Consider the following 20,109-nt stretch of genomic DNA (forward strand, 5'->3'; position numbering starts at 1 on the left):
CCAATTAAATCAGAAATTCTAGGAATAGCATTCATACATCAGTAGTTTATTAAAATTTTTCAGTTGATTACATTCAGTCAAGGCTGAGAACCACCACCCTGCTGGCTCTTTCCCTTGCCTTCCATTCTGTCTCATATCACTGTTGTTTCTTATGGGAAGTTATCAAATCTCTATCTCTTGAAGTGCTGCTATATAGATGGTAATTCCCAGACCTAGCTGGTTGAGCATCACTATTTCCTGAGAAGGGATTTTTGGATTCCATACAGATCTACTCAATTGGAATTTTCAGATAAAATTCCTCAGCAAAGTAGAGGAATGAGTCTCTGGTCCATCATTTGGGAACCATCTTATAGGTGATTTAAGGTTACCTTACCTGGAGATTGGCCTTTGTTATTTATGTCGTTCTTAATATTCACATTTATTTTTTATTCATTCATTCATTCATTCATTCATTCAAGAAACATGCTTTGGGTAGTCCATGTGTCAGATACTTTTATATATGCTAGAGATACAAAGAATAGGACACTGTCCCTGAATTCAAGGAGCTTAGTGCCTTTTAGAGAAAAATAGATCTCTGAGTAACTAAATGTGTGGAGGTCTTGTAAGTACTATGATAGAAGCCAGAAACATAGGAATCATTATTTTTTTTCCTGTTTCAATAATAATTGTTGTCTTCTGTTGTATTCATTCTTCTTCCCTTATATATCTCCAATCCATTAGCCTTTTTTCATTAGCACTGTCACCATCCTAAATCCAAGCTGATATTTTCTCTTTTTGAACCCATACTTCATAGGGCCATACTTTATGGGAACTCTGTTTGGTTTATAAGTTTTCTGCAGATTTAAAACTATTATAAGATTTAAAAGTTTACCAAGAAAATGTTTTTTTTTCTTTTTTTTTTTAAGATTTCATTTATTTATTCATGATAGTCACAGAGAGAGAGAGAGAGAGGCAGAGACACAGGCAGAGGGAGAAGCAGGCTCCATGCAGGGAGCCCGACACGGGACTCGATCCCGGGTCTCCAGGAACACGGGACCAAAGGCAGGTGCCAAACCGCTGCACCACCCAGGGATCCCCCAAGAAAATGTTTTTAAAGAATGTAAAGTCAAATATATAAAACTCCTTCAGTTTTTTTTGTTTCCTTTTGTTTTGTTTTTTATACTTAAGAGAAAAATCCCAAATTCCTCACATAGGCTAAAAGACCTGTAGGTTAAAAGATCTGACCCTTTCTGCTCCAGCTACTTTCTACCTGGCTAACTCTTCAACGTTCAGATTTCAGCTCAGTGTCAATTCCTCAGGATGTCATTCTTTTTTTTTCTTCTTCTTTTTTTGGAAGATTTATTTACTTACAGCGCGAAGGGAAGAGAAAAAGAATCTCAAGCAAACTTTGTGCTGAGCATGAAGCCCAATGCAGGGCTTGATCTTAGGACCCTGATATCATGACCTGAGCCAAAATCAAGAGCTGGAGACTTAACTGACTGAGCCTTCCAGGCACCCCAGGATGTCATTCTTATACATCCTGCATTATCTTCCAGGGCACTTGTCAATTGCAGTAACATTTATGTGTTTCTCTGGCCTTTTAAAAAAATGTCAGCTTATCCCACTGAACTCAGAACTGCAGGAAGGAGTGCTGAGGCCACGTCTCTCTTGCTTCTGATGGCCAGTGCAGTATGTAGCATATACGAGGCTCATAAATTGTTGAATGACAAGTAATTAAGCAACAAGAAAAGAAGCTGTTGTGATATTTCTTGCTCATCACTCTAGAGAACACTAGACCAAAGCAGTGCAAACAGGGAATTATAATTGTTCAATTTGCTTAGAATTTTAAAAATGCAACTAAAATTAATGTGACTAAAATTAATTAAAATTCAGCTTGACTAAAACTCATTTACATGTAAGGTATGGAAAAGTAGCCAAAATTGTTTCCCATCTTTTTATTGTAGTTAGGAAAGACTTACAAAGAATTATGGACCAATCTGTAAGTTGAGAATAGGAAAGGAATAAGAAGAATTTTGAAAAATATCATAAATCTTTTACTGAACTCATATGTTGGCTGAATTTCAGAAGTATTAGTATAGGGATTCCAAATGATGTTTTAGTAGAGTAAAAAATAATTTTAACTTTATTTTTGAAATAGTTTGGGTGTTTTATTTAACATAGTGCTACATACTTGTTTTTTAAAGAAGTGTGGAATCGGGATCCTTGGGTGGCTCAGCGGTTTGGCGCCTGCCTTCAGCCCAGGGCGTTATCCTGGAATCCTGGGATTGAGTCCTGTGTTGGGCTTCCTGCATAGGCTTGCTTCTCCCTCTGCCTGTGTCTCTGCCTCATTCTTTCTCTCTCTCTCTCTCTCTCTCTCTGTGTGTGTGTGTGTGTCTCATGAATAAATAAATAAAATCTTTAAAAAAAAGAAGTGTGGAACCAGAAGGCAAACAGGAACCCAAAGAAGGCATTGGTACTATGATAAATATTTCTCTCTCTCCATCTCCAATTTAAATGAAATATGTTCCCACAGTTCTGTAATATTTTTAATCATTGGAGGCCTGTCCTGTATATTTGCTTCCCATGAGAGAGCTTAAATAGGCAGTGATTTCATCAGCAAAGAGACAAAAAGGCACCAAGTAGTATATGTGCTGGACCAAAGCAAACATTGCACTTAACAATAATATGCTTAATTTGACCACTTAATGATAAATGTAGCCTGACTTCTCCCAATAAAAGGAGCCTATTTTACTTGTATGATAGGCATATGAAGGTTCTCAGATATGTAGAGCTTCTGGGACCTTTGATTTCAAAAGATTGCGAGGAGAGACCTTGCCTACTGCCTTAATTGCTAACATGAGAAAATGTGGAGGAACGCTCATCTCCTTCTTACTGCTTGCCCCTTCCTGGTGGAACTGGAATGGAGAAACATAGAGCAGTTTTGGATGTGTCCACATTGAACTGTTAACAGTTCAATGCCATTTGAGAGGGGGAATGAGGAAGAAAATACATTTTTTTCTTTTGTTATTAAAAAAGCCATTAGTGATGAAAGAATAAATGATAGTGTATAGATGCATTGCTTAGCTTGTGGTTTCTCAACTTATTTAGCTTGTGCCATCTACTGTATTTCACTTGATACGTTTGCTAAGATATTTTAGTTTACTGAAAATTATTTTTAAATTATGAATATTAGTTTTTCTGACTTTTCTGGCTCCTGATGCCCTCGAAGTTAAAGTCAAAGCTCTGGTTCTCCCTGTTTAGCAAACTCTGTCAAGGTGAAAGCTGGCTTATTGTTGATACACTGCTCTGGGCTTCAGTCTTAGTTTTGACCTGAGTGTCCCTCATTGATGCTCTTATGAAGTTTTTGTGGTAGTATTTGTTTTTATGTATTATCTAGGAATTTTTTTTTCGGTAAGAATGTTGGTCTAGACACCTCATCAGCTATTCTGCTGGAAGTCAACCTCTCAAAATTTTTGTACAAGTTGCATAATATGCATAGTTTGTGTATTATGTAATTTCTGTGAGAGCTGTGAAGTGATGTAATAAGCTGATAGTGCTTCTATGGCATTCACTAACCCTTCCTTCACCAAATAGTATCCTTAGAGTTTTAGCATGCATCTTGTTTGATGAATGTTTTGCAGATTGTGGGTAAATACCTGGTAGTTTTTCCCAGGTTAAAGTTATGGTGAGTGTGACTCTGATGTGGAGCTGTATGGTATCTTGAACACCCATTAAGCTATGTATTAGAGTAAATTCAGCTTTACTTTTTGTTTTTAAGTTTTATTTATTTGTGTAATCTCTACATCCAACACAGGACTTGAACTAATGATAAAGAGTCACTCGCTCTACTGACTGAGCCAGCCAGGCACCCCCAGCTTGACTTTTTGGGGAGAATTTCAGCCCTCCTGCATGTGTGACTTCCTTTGTCATACTTGCAAGCCAAAGTTAGATGTTTTCACACATGCATCCTTATTGGGCATCCTAAATTGTATTAAGGCCCACCTCTCTTGTCCTAAGTGCAGCCTTTTCCTTAACTGGCTCAAAACAACAAAATAATAACAAAAACTGCATCCTAGGAACTTGTCAGGAGGGTACAAATGAATCCTTTTGCTTTTTATTATCTTTAAAAAGTTCTGCTGAAATTCAGAAACCAATTTTTATGATTAGTCTAAAGACAAATGACCATCTATTTGATTGAAATAGAATCTAAATCCTAAATGAAGTCAGAAAGTTGAATATAGATGAAGTTGACCTTCCCACAGAATGATTCTACTACCCTTTAGAATGAATACCATTGATTCATGAGTAGTGGCCTATGAAGCAACATCTCTGTGTTTCCTTCGAGGATGTTGAGGATGCTCTTTATTTTTGTTTATCAATTTCATTGCAGGTTCAAATTTACTTTCCTATCCTTTTCCTTTAACTCATTTTTTAGGCCATATCAAATAACTCATTTTTAAAACCATTTTGAATATTTTTTGGAACATAGTGGGTATATACAAAATCATTTGATTACTGTTTCAAGTAATGCAAATCAGTGAATAACCATGTTCTAGAAATGAAATTACATGATGACTTATTTACTTTTGCTTATATAAACATTATCAAAATCTAGAAAATTAGATTTCAGTATAAGATCTGTCTTGACCCGAAGGAACAAATACGCAAAGACAGTGGAGGCCACTATTTTGATTTCTGAAAAGGACTGCAGCCTGTTCCCTCATTTGTTTGAATAGGAAATTTGCAAAAGTAAAAATCACTCTCCTTAAATATTTTGTAGATTTCAGTAATCTGATAAAGGAGCTATTTATTCATTGTCTCTCTGGTACCCACACAGTGGTTTATCCATAGCAACAATCTTTTTCAAACTTAATAAGACCAACCCTGTATTTATTAGGGAAATAATACCACCAGGTTAAACAAACTATGACTGTTGGTTCTGTGTATTTACTCTCTTTCAAAGAGATCTGCTAAACCCTCAGTGTGTTCCATGTTGCAGATCATTAGGGAGGCTGAATTGGAGTATGACTCTATGATCCTGAATGTGCCATTTCTATGGAGTGTTTAGAATCAAATAAGAAAGATGATGAGCAAATACAGCTTTAGAAATAAAGCACTATTTTGTGTATTGAAAATAGAGCCAAGTTCTTATCTGTACAGTAGAAATCAGAGGCATATTATGGTAAATATTACCACTCCCAGTCTTCTATAGATAAATAGAATACTTAATATTGGCCTAGGAAAACACATTTCAGTTTTTCTTGAGTCTATAGAAATTACCTTGATGTAGAATCTATAAGAAAGACTGTGCCTCAAAAAGACGATTTTCAGAATTACAGAGATTTTCATAAGAGAACAGATTGTTTTTAAAGAATCTGAATTGCTGTTGAAATGTAAATTAAATCTAAGATCTTTTCATATCAGTTGTTGAGAAATGAAGTATTTAAAAGTCACAAAATGTTAGAGTTTGTGTAATCCAATATCCTTATTTTATAATCATAAATGCTTTTAGAAATTGCTACAAAAGCATAGTATCTCTCATCTTAAATGTCCTTGTGCAATATAAAAAAATTAAACTAAAATTTATTAAGCTTCTATTCTACAAGAATACTAATGGGAATATAATAGTCTTTTACAAGGGTATATGGATTAATAATTTCATTTTTTATATAATAGAATGGAGTACATTTTTTTCTTTATTAGATTTCTTTATGTAGCTCAGTAGTGGGACTCTGTATTTATGACTTGGTTGAAGCTGTTTTGATCAAGACCCTGCTATGGTAAATATTTGTTTTTTTCTTAGATACATTTTTTGGTAATTTTAGCACCTAAATTATTTCTTTCTGTTTATATTCACAGATTCTGGAACTTTTCAAAGCCTGACCCTCTTCTTGAAACAGTGGAACATCATACGGAGTTTACTTGTGGTTTAGATTTAAGTCTTCAGAGTCCTACTCAGGTAATGGGTGGTATCTCCTGATGTTTTTCCTACCCACAAAGTTTGCAACTAGCTCTATGCTTGGCCCATGTTGCTTTCAAGAACACACTTTTGCCTTTAGGGCAGGACAAAGTACAATTACTTAATTAACTTAATCTCTTTTGTTATATAAACTTGGGCATTTGAGTAGACTTCTCCCAATACAAAGGGTGACAAGAGAAGAATGGAATGGGGAAGGATTATCCCCAGAGGTTGATGAGAGTCAAGAGTGTAGTTCTAGACTGTCCCACTGAGCAGTTGAGATGATAGGTAGGTCATTTTCTTCTCAGGACTATCACCATCTTCTCCACACTTGATGTCAAAAGAGAGGGTTCCAATGGGGAACCAAGTAGAGTAGAATGGCTGCTATTTTAATTAATAAATTTCAGGGATCCCTGGGTGGCGCAGCGGTTTAGCGCCTGCCTTTGGCCCAGGGCACCATCCTGGAGACCCGGGATCGAGTCCCACGTCCGGCTCCCGGTGCATGGAGCCTGCTTCTCCCTCTGCCTATGTCTCTGCCTCTCTCTCTCTATCATAAATAAATAAAAAAAATTAAAAAAAAAAAGATTTTAAAAAAATAAATTTCAGGGGTGCTTGAGTGGTTCAGTGAGTGAAGCATGGACTGTTGATTTCGTCTCAGGTCATGATCTCAAGTTGTAAGGTCAAGCTGGTGTGGGGCTCTGCACTGAGCAGGGGAGGGGGAGTCTGCTTCTCTCCTTCTGGACCTCCCCCCTTCTGCCCCTCCCCCATTTGTGCTCACTTGCGTGAGCTCTCTCTCTCTCAAGTAATCTTTAAAAAAATTAATAAACTTCATATTTTCCCCTTTTTGTTGTCTTGAGGACTTGAGAGTCACTATTTTGGACTTTAAATATTCTTTAGAGTTTTTTTTTTTTATGCTGTTTCAGTTTTAGAAATTATAAACTCAGGTCAGAAACACTACACAGTATGTTGAGTGATTAGACACTTATAGACCATGTGAAAACACCATAATCATAAAAAGAAAATAGAGTATGACTAAGAAGTTATGTTTTTATGATGAATTTTAGAACTTGAACAAAAAACAAGCCTCATTTCTCATTACTGTATTCTTAAATTTAAATTCTTAAATTTAAATGGATACTTTTTTAATTTTAAGAACTTAAGACAATTCTCATTTTAAAATATTCTCCCCCCAAAAAATACATATTCTCATTATAGAATATTCTCATTAACATTAGAATAATAACATTAGAATAATTGTTTTTAAATGATTTAATGGCATTTCTTCTGAGAAGAAACTGTAATAGTGATGGATAAAATAGCATTATCTTTAATGTAAATACAGTGTGCTTCAAGTAAACTAGTTCCTTTTCTGAGAAATACATTTTTTATAGATGATTTTTAGTAAAATAATCATACTTCTTTGCTGTCTTAGTTAAAAAAAAATTGTAATGTACCTATTGAAATGTGGCAATATCATACAAAGGACTCTAAGTAAATATTTTTCTTCTCATACAGTTCTGTTAACCCATACTTTATGAGTCCAAGACTGGGGTCTCCTTAATGTATGAGGTCATAGCAGGTTCTTGTCCAGAGTGCCAAGTGTTTTCTAAATCCTCCACAGATAGGGCAGCCCTGGTGGCGCAGTGGTTTAGTGTGGTCCTGGAGACCAGGGATCAAGTCCCACATCAGGCTTGTTGCATGGAGCCTGCTTCTCCCTCTGCCTGTGTCTCTGCGTCTCTCTCTCTCTGTGTGTGTGCCTCTATAAATAAATAAATAAAATCTTTAAAAAAAAACAAACAAAAAAATCCTCCACAGATAGACCACCCCATTAAAAGGAACTTTGTTTTCAGAGGATTAATAAGTCCTCTGAATCATAATCATATTTATTAATCATTTCATATTAATTGTATTTTAAAATTTCTTAATAGGAGATTTTATTACATGATTTTCTCTTTTTTTTTTCTATGTAATCTCTTCCAATTGAATAATCAAATTCCATTTGTACTAAGAAAATAGTTGCTATTGAGAGCAAATAGGAATGAAGAAGCAAAAGTCTTTGAGCTCTAAATAAGCATCAGGTTCAATGGCAGAATATACAGTTCAATTGTACTAGAAGTCTCCACTGAGTTAATTCATAATGGGACAAAAATTTGGGATTAGGAGGGACCTTAAAAGTAAAACCACTCTCTCTCATTCATTTACTCTTTCCACAGATATTTTCATATGTTGGACCTTGTACTAGATATTGGGGATTCAATGAGGAATGAAAGTAAACATGGGCCCTGTCTTCATAAAGCATTTAGTCTACTATTGTATCAACTAATCTCACAAATGAATGTCAACAGACAGCTGTGACAAGCCTAAAAAGGAGAAATACGTTGCTCCTCAAAGGTTCATAATTAGAATAGATATTTGACCTATATAAAACATCTGTAAGGAAGTGAGGCTCATTTGAGGTCTGACAGATGAGTAGGTGTTAACTAGTGAAGAGACAGAGGAATATCATAAATAGGCAAAAGTAATAGTATATCATAGACCCTGGGATAGGCGGGAGCATGGCTAGTACTTGAGAATGAAAGAAATTATTTCTTCCTTATTGATGGTGTATTATTTAACATTAGAATTTAAGAAACTGTATTTATTTATTTGTCATATTTTAAAAAACTGAGTGTTGAGAGTATCAACTAAATTTTATGTTTTTTCCCATTCTTCAAGTTTAGTCAACTTTACCTTATATGATTTTTGCTGTGTTGTAGGTCATACAAATGAAATACTGAAGAATTTGTATCTTTTATTAATGTATTTTTAATCTTTTGAAAGTATTATTACAGAGTTATCTATTTTTCTGTTTTTCTTAATGCTTTTTGACATTCATTGATTCTCTTTTATTCGGTCACATCTATTGAGTATCTATTACAGTTGTGCAGAACAGGTGGTTACAGTACAGCGTTGACACATGTTAAAACAGAGGGAAGCAAAGGATGCTTTAGGAAAATATACACTCATTCATATTTTTTTTTAATTTTTATTGATTTATGATAGTCACACAGAGAGAGAGAGAGAGGCAGAGACACAGGCAGAGGGAGAAGCAGGCTCCATGCACCGGGAGCCCGACGTGGGACTCGATCCCGGGTCTCCAGGATCGCGCCCTGGGCCAAAGGCAGGCGCCAAACCGCTGCGCCACCCAGGGATCCCTCATTCATATTTGAAGGCTGGGTAGAGTTCTAGGCACTAAGATTAAACCATTAAACAAAGCAGACTAGATTCCTGCTGTCATGGAGCTTACATATTATGGCAGAAATCAAATAATTAACCAAAATATGACTTCATATAGTAATAAATACTATTCAAGATTGGACGAATTTGATAGAGAATGATAGGGTACTTTTGCTGGTCTGGAGAAGACTCTCCTAGAAAAGTGAAATGTGAGCTGATGGCTGAACAGTGAAATGAAGCCACCATCCAGAAATCTAAAGGAAGAATGTTTTTCACAGAGGAAACAACAGTTAAGTCGTTGGTGGTAAAGAGTTTGGTATTATTAAGGACAGAAAGAAGACAAGCTTGACAAGCCGACTGAATGAGGCAGAGCATAATGGGAATTGGGCAGGGGCCAAATTGTGTAGGGACTTGCAGACCATACTATGTTTGATTTTCTTTGTAATAGCCATTGGAGATTGAAAAGCAGAAGAATGATAGAAATTGATTTGTGGATTTTCTTTATTGAGGTAGAATTGACATTTCAGGTATATAGCATAATGATTTGACATTTGTATATATTGCAAAATAATCACAGTAAATCTAGTTAACATCTGTCTCCACACAAAGTGACAAAAAAATGTTTTTCTCATGATGAGGTCTTTTAAGATCTCTCTTAGAAACTCTCAAATATAGAATACAGTGTTATTGACTATAGTCACCATGCTGCACCATTTTATATCCCCAGGACTTATTTATTTTATAACTGAAAGTTAGCACCTTTTGACTCCCTTTTTTTTTTTTTTTAAGATTTTATTTATTTATTCATGAGAGTCACACAGAGAGAGAGAGGCAGAGACACAGGCAGAGGGAGAGAAGCCTGCAGAGGGAGAAGCCTACAGAGGGAGAAGCAGGCTCCATGCAGGGAGCCTGGTGTGGGACTTGATCCCGGGTCTCCAGGATCACATCCCGGGCTGAAGGCGGCACTAAACCGCTAAGCCACCAGGGCTGCCCCATCTTTTGACTCCTTTTATCCATTTCTCCCAATCCTTACCCCTCACCTTTGGTAACCACCAGTCTGTTCTCTATGAGTTTGGTTGCTTTTTTGGTTTGGGGGTTTGTTAAAATTCCATATGTAATTGAAATCTTATGGTATTTCTTTGTCTGATTTCTCTTAACATATTATCACAAATAGCAAGATTTCATTTTTTATAGCCTAATTTTATTGTATACATATATATATATATGTATGTGTGTATCTGTGGAGAAAAGGGAACGCTTGTAAACTATTGGTGGAAATGTACATTGGTCTAGCTGCTATAGAAAACAGTATGGAGTTTCCTTAAAAAAATTAATAATAGAATGGCCATATAATCCAGCAGTTTAACTTCCTGGTATGTATCCAAAGAAAATGAAAATACTCATTTCAAAAGATGTATGTACCCCTATGTTCCCTGCAGCATTATTTACAATAGCCACACATGAAAACAATGAAGTGTCCATCATGGATGAAAGGATAAAGAAAATACCATGTGTGTATACATATACACACAAATATTTCATTTCGTTTTCATTGGGAAGGAGACATTCAAATGGAGATGCTAAGTAAACAGATTTAGGCTTATCTACCTCAGGAAAGAGTTTAGGGTAACAGATACAAATTTGGGAGTTTTTGGCATAAAAATGGTTTTGAAAGTTTTGGGGCAGATTAAAGTTATCTAGAGAGTATATAAATGAAGAAGAGGCTCAGAAGAAACTCTAGAAGTCTGGAAGAAGAGAATCCAGCAAAGTGGATTGAGAAGGAATGGTCATCGAGGTAAAAGAAAAGCTACAAAAGTATAGTATGTTTGAAAATCAAAGAAGAAAGTATTTCAAGAAAGGGGGCATTCCCATGTATTGCTGGTAGAAATGTAAAATGTTGCACTTACTTTGGAAAAGTTTGACAGTTTCTTAAAGAGTTAAATGTTAATTTACCATACGTCTCAGCAATTACACTCTTGATGATCTAACCAAAAGAAATGAAAATATAGATATGTAGATCTACACAAAGACTTGTATGTGAATATTCCTAGCCAGAAAGTGGTAGCAGTCCAAGTGTCAATCAGCTGCTGAATGGATAAACAAAATGTGGTAAATCAATACAATGGGATACTAGTCAAGAATAAAAAGGAACAGTTTGATACATGCTGCAACATGGATGAATCTCCAGAGCATTATGCTATTGAAAGAAACTAGATGCAAAGAGTGTATAATGTATAATTTACATTTATAGAGACAGGAGATTAGTGGTCATCTGGGGTAGAGGATGAGAATGGGAATTGTCTGCAGATGGACACACAGGATCTTTTGGAGTGATGAAAATGTTCTAAAACTATTATGGTAATAGCCAAACAGTGCTGTAAAGATACTAAAAATCATTGAATTGTGCATTTAAAATGGGTGAATTCTATGGTATTTAAATTACATCTCAGTGAAGATATTTTTTAAAAAAGGAATGAATATTCTAATTTTCCCTAAGATGTAAAAAGACAAAAAAGCATTATTCCCATTGTAAAAATAAGAAGTCAGACTCTCTAGAAACCCATCAGAAAGCTGAGATAGGGCAAACCAGTAGCCCAAAATCCAAGGAAGACAGATACCTCCTTCCAAGGAGAGATGGGACACCAGCGGTGTTTTACTTGCGGCAGAGCACAGGAAGAAGACACAGCTACTGCACAAATGGGATCTAATGGGAAAGGTGGACAACATATGTGAACAGGTGAGGGACTTCAGCTAAGAGATAAAAATGTAAGAAAGAATCAAATGAAACTAGTAACTTTTTTTAAAGTACCGTATCAGAGATGCAGTCCATCAGAAGACTCATCAGTGAATTTAGAGATAGGTTACTAGAAACTACCCAAGCTGAAACAAAAGGAGAAAACAAGAATGAGGGAAATAAAAGAGAACAGCATCTAGCATCTGTGGGACATCAGGTGTTCTTACATATATGTAATTGGAGTCCTGAAGAAGAGAGAGCAAATAGGGAAGATGTAATGTTAAGAATTTTCCAAAAATAATGAAAGCCCAACCATAGGTTTGAGAATCCTAGAGAACCCCAAGCAGGATTTAAACAAATAAAACAACACATCAAGGCATACACATATTCAAACTGATAAAAACCAAAGATAAAGAGAAAATATGAAAAACAGGCAGGAAAAAAAAGAAACATATCCAGAAGGAAGCATCTAGATATGAATTACAGCGGACTTTTTATCAGTAGCTATGCAAGCCACAAGACAGAGGAATGTCTTTTTAAAGCACTAAGTGAAGAATATAAAGAGGAATCTTTTGAATATAAAGAGGAATGTCTTTTTAAAGCACTAAGTGAAGAATATAAAGAGGAATCTTTTGAATATAAAGAGGGCACCTTGGTGTCTTAGTTAAGCATCTGCCTTTGGCTCAGGTCATGATCCCAGGGTCCTGAGCTCTGAGTCTAGCTCCCTGCTAGGGGAGCTAGGGAGTCTGTTTCTCCCTTTGCCTCTGTTCCTCCTCCCCTGCTCATGTGCTTTCTCTCTCTAACTCTCTCTCAAATAAATAAATAAAATCATTTTTTTTAAGAGAAAGTAAGGAAATTTCAGACAAATTAAAGCTAGAAGCAGACTTATGCTACAAAAAGTGTCAGAAGAAATATACCCAGACCAAAATGAAAATAAAGAAGCAGACAGGGAGGAAGTGAAGAAGGCAGGAAGAAAGGAAGGAAAAAAGATGGAAAGAAGGAAGAAAGGGAGAGAAAGAAGGAAAGAAAAAATAATTGGAAATGGCAAAAATGAAGTAAATATACAAGAAACTTTTTAATTTTATCACTGAAAATTTTTGCCTAAAGCAAAAAATAATATTGTATGCAATATATTTGTATACAGTATAGAGTTCATAGTATATGCAAAAGTAAAATGTATGGTAATAATAAAATGAAGGAAGAATTGGAAGTACACTATTATAAAGTTATTACTATATGTAAAGTGAAAAAATATTTTAAGGTAGATTGTGATAAATTAAGACATTTATTGTTAAACCCTATGTTAACCTCTAAGAATTTTTAGAAAAAGTGCTATAACTCTTAAGCCAATCATGGAGATGATTATAAAAACTAACTACCTCAGCATAATAAAGCCTGTATGGAAAAACCTTCAGCCCATATCATACTCAGTGGTGAAAAACTGAAAGCTTTTCCTCTAAGATCAGGAAAAAGACAAGGTACCATTTCTATTAAATGTAGTATGGGAAGTTTTAGTTAGAGCAGTCAGTCTTTGCCAAGGACACATTAAACTATTTCAATAATTATATTACATATAAATGTCTAGGGGTGCCTGGCTGGCTCAGTTGATAGAGCTTGTGTCTCTTGGTCTTAGGGTCATGAATTCAAGCACCATGTTGGGTGTAGAGCTTGCAAAAAGAAAACGAAAGAAAGGAAGAAAAAAAGAAAAGGAAAAGAAAAAAAATTATTTATTTTTATTTTTTTTAAGAAAAAAAATTTAAATGGTCTAAACATTCAAATTAAAAGATAGATTAAATTTGGTAGATATGTGACAAACTTTGAGAAACTCACTTGGTCCAGACTTTGTTACCTATTGGATTTGGGATTCAAAGAAGAGGCTAACTCCTAAGATTTAGGATCTAATTATTTTCCATATAATATTTTCAGTGATGAGTTTGTCTCTTCTCCCTATAAATTTATCTTTAAAAACTTTTTTTCAAACTAAGATGATGACCTCAACCAATGTTTTTCTTTACATATATAGCATGAACACATTTTAACATAAACATTTGATTTGTTTGTAGTATTAATTTTTTTTGCCAAGCAGCATTAAACTTCCTTGTAGAGAGATACAAATCAAGTTCTTGATGCATGTCCCAATTTTTCTCTCACTTACTTTATCTCAGGTATTATTGCTAACAAACTCTCCCACAACTTAATGGCTTAAACAACATTTTTCTTTGCTTACAATTCTGTGAGTCAGCAATTTGGGCTGGGCTCAGCCAAGCAGTTCTGTTGGCCTCACCTGGGGTCCTCCCTGTGACTCCAGTCATCTGGTGACTTAGCTAGAGCTAGGTGGTCTAAGATGGCCTCACTGACATATCTAGGGTGCAATGCCAGATGTCTTCTTGAGTCATGTGTCTCCAGATGAGCCCAGGCTTCTTTACTTAGCAGTTGCAGATTTCCGACAGGGCAAGGGTAAAAGCTGCCAGGTGTCTCCAGGACTTAGAAGTTTACACAGCAGTCCATCTGTTGCAAAGCAAGTCATGAGGTCAGCTTAGATTTACAGAGTGAGAAAAATAGATTCCACTTCTTAATGGGGGTAGCTGCAAAGAATTTGTAACCATTTAAAATCTATCACATTAACCTTTTGTTGATATAGTTGGTAGTTTAAATTATTTTTGACATATTTATCCTTTATTTTCACCATATGTGGTCAAGTTTACTGATTACATGTTATTTTCACCCTTTCTTCGTATTTTATTCTCCTAGAAAATATCTTCCTCTCACCTTTTTAAATGTACCTTTCCATCTGTTTTCAAAAACTTGTTGTCTCTTGTGATCTTAACAGCTTATAAGACTTTGCTGATGTTACTCTAAGTCTTTGTGTCTTAATATATTCTCTTAAAAGTGATTTATCTGAGTTCTTGTATTTATAATTCCTTTTTCTTTTTTAGCTTCTTCTTTCTTGAGATCTGTAAAATGAGATCCAAAGCATTCTTATATTATACCTCCTTTCTTCTTGACAGACATAAGATCTTGTCTTTAAAGGTTTAAAACTTGACAAATAAGTATCTAGGGTCATTCTTTGAGGATAATTGCTGAGAAATGCTCTATGCCCTCTCTTGTTAACCAGGCTGAAGTTAGCTCTCAGTTCAGAAAAATTTTCTTTGATTTTTTTCCTTCTGATCATGATTTATACAGCCATGGCATTTTCTCTTTTCTCTCTTATCCTTATTATTTCTAAATTGGATATCCTTTTTCTGTTTTTAGGCCTGAGTTTCTGGACCTATAATATACCCATTCGTATAATTGGAATTTTCTGTATTAATATATTTTTAGAATTCTTTACTTTGTTCTCTGCAATATCAACTCTGTTCCTTTGAAAGCTCATTGATACTTAGTTTAGTATTTATAATCTGGGTATAGGTTTACATATCGTTACATATTTCTTCTAGGAAACATTTATTTCTCTTTTTAATCTCTTTAAAGTAGACATTATTAGTTCATTCCAAAAAATAATCTCTATATGTTTAATAAAGTTGGTCTTTTTTCTCATGGTGAAATTGGGAAATTACATTCAGAAGAGAAAATATTATACATGGTCTTGCCACTTTAGAAAGGATCCCTGTCATACCATATTAATCTCTTTCTCTTCAGTCTGTTTTTTAGAAGTTTTTATTTGAAGTGGAACATCCTTGTTGGAAAATGCACATATTTTAAGTGAACAGCTCAATAAGTTATCAAGAAATTACCAATCCTGTGTAACCACCATTCGGGTTAAGATACAGAACTCTACCAGAATCGCAGAAAGTTCTCTCATGCTTCCTTCCACATCTTGCCCTTCATCCGTCCCAAAACTACTGGTTATTTCCATATGTTTGTATATTTTTCATAGTTGTGGTTATATTACATTTGTAATTCTATCTTAGACTCCTAAAATTCTTGGTAACATTATCTTTAACAAGTGAATATCCTAGATTATCCATGATAGGAACATATATGCAATTTATAAAGATTTTTTAATATACAAAATAGAAATTTTGTACATTATATATATTTGTATATATTTTTTTCAATATATAAAATAGAAATATATATATATTTGTATATTTTCCTTTTGTTTCAGTGGAAGATGCTTCGATTTGGTTATGATTTAAACCAGTTGTATAGATGTGTTTTTAAAAGTAACTTTGACTTTGTTGACATTTTCATAAAAAAGTTATTGGCAATATATATGTATACTGAAACATTACATTGTAATCCTAAAGCTAATGTAATGTTATATGACACTTAACCTCAATTAAAAACATAAAATTATAAAGAAATTTTAAAAAATTAGGCATCATTTAAAAATTCAGCTCATGTTGTGATTCAAATCTCTGTTCCCACAATTTTAGCTGGTGTATCTACACCAGCTTTACAGACTGACTGGATAAAAATATTTTGCAAGGGATGCCTGGGAGGCTCAGCGGTTGAGCAGCTGCCTTCGGCTCAGGACATGATCCTGGGATCTGAGATCAAGTCCCGCATTGGGCTCCCTGCTGGGAGCCTGCTTCTCCCTCTGCCTGTGTCTCTGCTTCTCTCTCTCTCTCTCTCTCTCTGTCTCTCATGAATAAATAAATACATTTTTAAAAAATATATTTTGCAATTCTCAGTATGAAGTTGGAAAATTCAGTTTTAAAAAAAGACTAGCATTATTGGTAGTTAAGATAACTAAGTCCTCTTCACATTTTATCTGAGGTGGTATTTTCAGCATCCATCAAAGACTAGCTTTAGAGTCGAAAAGAACATGTGCCAGAAGCATCCAGTGTCCTCAGGCATTAGTCTCTGTTGTTTCCTCTTCGATGCTTTCATGATTGTGTGATTTTTAGCTTAAAATTATATAATAAGGGCCTGTTTTCCCCTAGCTGTAAAACATGCCCAGGCCCAGCTTGATAGGATCCTGATAGGATCTTGATGTGTCCCTAAGGTGGATGTGTTAACCTGTGTCTACTACCTGCTGTGCTTCATGGACAACCCTTGCAATGAGAGTTTCTAGAATTACTGACACCTTAGTCTCTGCTGCCTTGGCTCTCAATACTGAACCACTCACTTTCTTACTCATTGTTATTGCTTCTGAGAAACCAAGCAAAAATGCTGACTTGGTATACTACAAATTACTTTTTCACAAAAATTTCATCTGTATTCTTGATCCTATTCAACTTAGTTTGACATTGTTTTGATTTTCTTTCTTTCTTTTTTTTTAAGATTTTATTTATTTATTTATGTATTTATGTATTTATGTATGTATGTATGTATGTATTTATTTATTTATTTATTTATTTATTTATTTATAGAGACACAGAGAGAGAGAGAGAGGCAGAGACACAGGCAGAGGGAGAAGCAGGTCCACGCAGAGAGCCTGACATGGGACTCGATCCAGGGTCTCCAGGATCATGCCCTGGGCTGCAGGCGGCACTAAACCGCTGCGCCCCTGGGGCTGCCCTGTTTTGATTTTCTAGCGCATCCTCCACAACAGCTTTTTTCAGCTTTCCACAGTATCTTTAACACTGGACGTTTGACCTTACTTGCTACTTAATTATAAAATTAGACAAGAATGGGTATCTTCTTCCATCCCTATCACCTCACAATGTTGATGTTCTATTTCTGTTTCTCCCCTTTCTAGTGAGTTCCTGATTTTCTCAGTGGCTTCCTCATTCAGATCTTTGCTTCCTCAGATGTACACTGTGCTTCAGATCTTCAGCCAGTTCTGTTCTCTATTTTCAAAACTTACTTTCCCTCACTGTCCTATCTCGCTGCCAGGAAATTTAGCTTTTCTTCCATTATTAGACATTAAGAGTTAGTAGGTTTACCTGTTGCTTTTACTCTCTCAGAATCAACATTCTCTTTTTACTCCCTTGTATCTCTCTCCCTTTGATGATTCATTTGAAGTTAAGCCCAAAAAGGTCACCAGGAAACTCCTGAAAACCAAGTTAGCCTTTTCCCAGACTTCCTTCTTTTTTAGCTATATAGTTTAGACTTTTAAAAAGAAAATTCTTCTTATCATATTGCTTTAATGCTAACCATGCTAACCTCATCTTCCCTACCACTTTGCCAAATGTCTTCATCTCCAGTTTCTTCTTTACCATCCTGACAAAAGTAGACATCCTTTAATGTCCAGTTCACTTAATTATATGCTAATGATGCTTGTCCCATTTATCCAATTGCATTTGCTTTGTGGTTGCAATAGATGTCTTACTTTTCCTCTGGTATTCCTACCTGCTCAATTGATTGCATAATGGACCAGACCTGAGAAGTCATCCTAGTTTTCTTGTCTCCCAAAATTCAAGTGGACATCAAGTTTATAAATTTCTCCTCACCAGTTTCTCTGAAATCTGGACCATTTCCTTCTAGCTCCACTGCCTTAGATAAGTATTTATTAGTATCTCTGCCATGGTTGCTGCAATTATCTCCTAAATGATCTCTAAGATGTTTTCATCATTCCACTGATTCTCAGTGCTGCCTCTGGGGAGAGCTTTCCATAATGCAAATCTGATTTTGTTAGCCTGTGACCTGAAATATATCAGTGGCTTCGTTAAAGGTAGGAACAAGATGAGAATTCCCATCTTCACTAGGGTAATCAACATGGTTCTAAAAGGTGTATCCAATTAGTAATAGAAGAAAACAAAATGAGCTAGAAATATCTTTAAAGGGTTGAAATATTGACATAGTTATTCATATAAACTCCATATGATCGTCAACATTATAATCCAGAACATCAGCTTTAAACTTATTAAAAATACTGAGTTCAATAAGATCAGTAAAAATTAATGTACAAAAATGAATACCATGAAGATGTTAGTAATCAAGTTGGAAAATAAAATGGGAAAAATTGCATTTGCATGGCAGCAACTGTGGGTGCATGTGTGTACATTTGTATGTGATACACAGAGGAATGAAAATTTAAAATGTGCAGGATTCTAGATAAAGGACTTATATATTTATGTTAAGGGCCTTTATTTTTAAAAATTTTTATTTATTTGAGAGACAGAGAAGGAGCAGGACGGACAGAAGGAGAGGGAGAGAATCCCAAGCAGACTCCCCTTTGAGCAGGGACCCTGAGGCAGGACTCAGTACCTTGACCCCAAGATCATAACCTGAGCTGAAATCAAGAGTCAGATGCTTAACTGACTGAGCCACCGGGGCACCCCAAGTCTAAATTTTTAATGTTGCTTTCAAGATTCACTATAATCTGTATTGCTTTCTAATTTTATTTCCCACCATCCTATATAATCCCTTGGTTACATACCAATTATATTTTGTTATTTATCGTCTTTATGTGTTTGCCACTGTTTCCCTCACTCTTCCCCACTTCCCCCAGTACAAAGTATTTCTCCCTTTAAGAGTCCAGGACAAGTTCTTCTCTTTCTTCTCTCCTTTTCTTTCTTGCTTCAGTAAATATTGGAATGCCAGCTCTGTGCCAAAAGGTACATAGTAGATTAATTCAAACTACCTGATATGTACTAAATAAGGAAAGAAAGAAAGGAAGGAAGGAAGGAAGGAAGGAAGGAAGGAAGGAAGGAAGGAAGAAAGAAAAAAGAAAGAAAGAAAGAAAGAAAGAAAGAAAGAAAGAAAGAAAGAAAGGGATTTTTTTTAGCATATCAGCCAACTCTTTCCTTACTTTTACTTAAACTCCATAATCATTAACATAATAAGCCATGTTCTTCTCTGTAGTCACTTCCTACTGTAAGTTGGTTGAGTAGGTAAAACATGTTCTTTAGCCCATAATTTAACACATTGCAACATAATAATTGGGCTGCTTTTTCCAAATTTAGAAATGACTGTTAGGGATTTCTTTCATTCTCTCTTCATCCTTCTGCCTGTTCCTCTTGTTCATTTTTGCTAAAAAGGCCATATGTCACACAGATAATTACAGTAAATTGAACAAGTTTCCTAAGGGCAAAAGCAATTGTCCACAAAATTGAGAGGGATAAGAAATTTCTATTATTTTTCAAGAAGCCTTCATTATATTTTAAAGAATTGATGTAGCGAGAAATTCACATTTCTCATTAATGTTCTTTTTATTAAAACGTAGAAATACTTGTTTTGTTCTTAAAAGTGAAAATGAGGGCAGCCCCAGTGGCTCAGCGGTTTAGCGCCACGTTCAGCCTAGGGAGTGATTCTGGAGACCCAGGATTGAGTCCCATGTCAAGTGCCCTGCATGGAGCCTGCTCTGCCTCTCTCTCTCTCTCTCTCTCTC

General features: G+C 35.3%; 1 protein-coding gene across 3 annotated transcripts in view; it reads left to right on the forward strand.

The window, feature by feature from the left end:
* The window catches only part of PEX7 (peroxisomal biogenesis factor 7), an 86,171-nt gene that overhangs the window by 51,171 nt on the left and 14,891 nt on the right, over positions 1-20,109 (forward strand). For all 3 annotated transcript variants that reach the window (XM_077894322.1, XM_077894321.1, XM_077894325.1), the window contains exon 9: positions 5,839-5,938. In XM_077894322.1, the coding sequence (XP_077750448.1) occupies positions 5,839-5,938 (100 nt within the window). The remainder of the gene's footprint in view (positions 1-5,838; positions 5,939-20,109) is intronic.

This window comes from Canis aureus, chromosome 1, assembly GCF_053574225.1.
Source record: "Canis aureus isolate CA01 chromosome 1, VMU_Caureus_v.1.0, whole genome shotgun sequence".
Taxonomy (NCBI): Eukaryota; Metazoa; Chordata; class Mammalia; order Carnivora; family Canidae; genus Canis; species Canis aureus.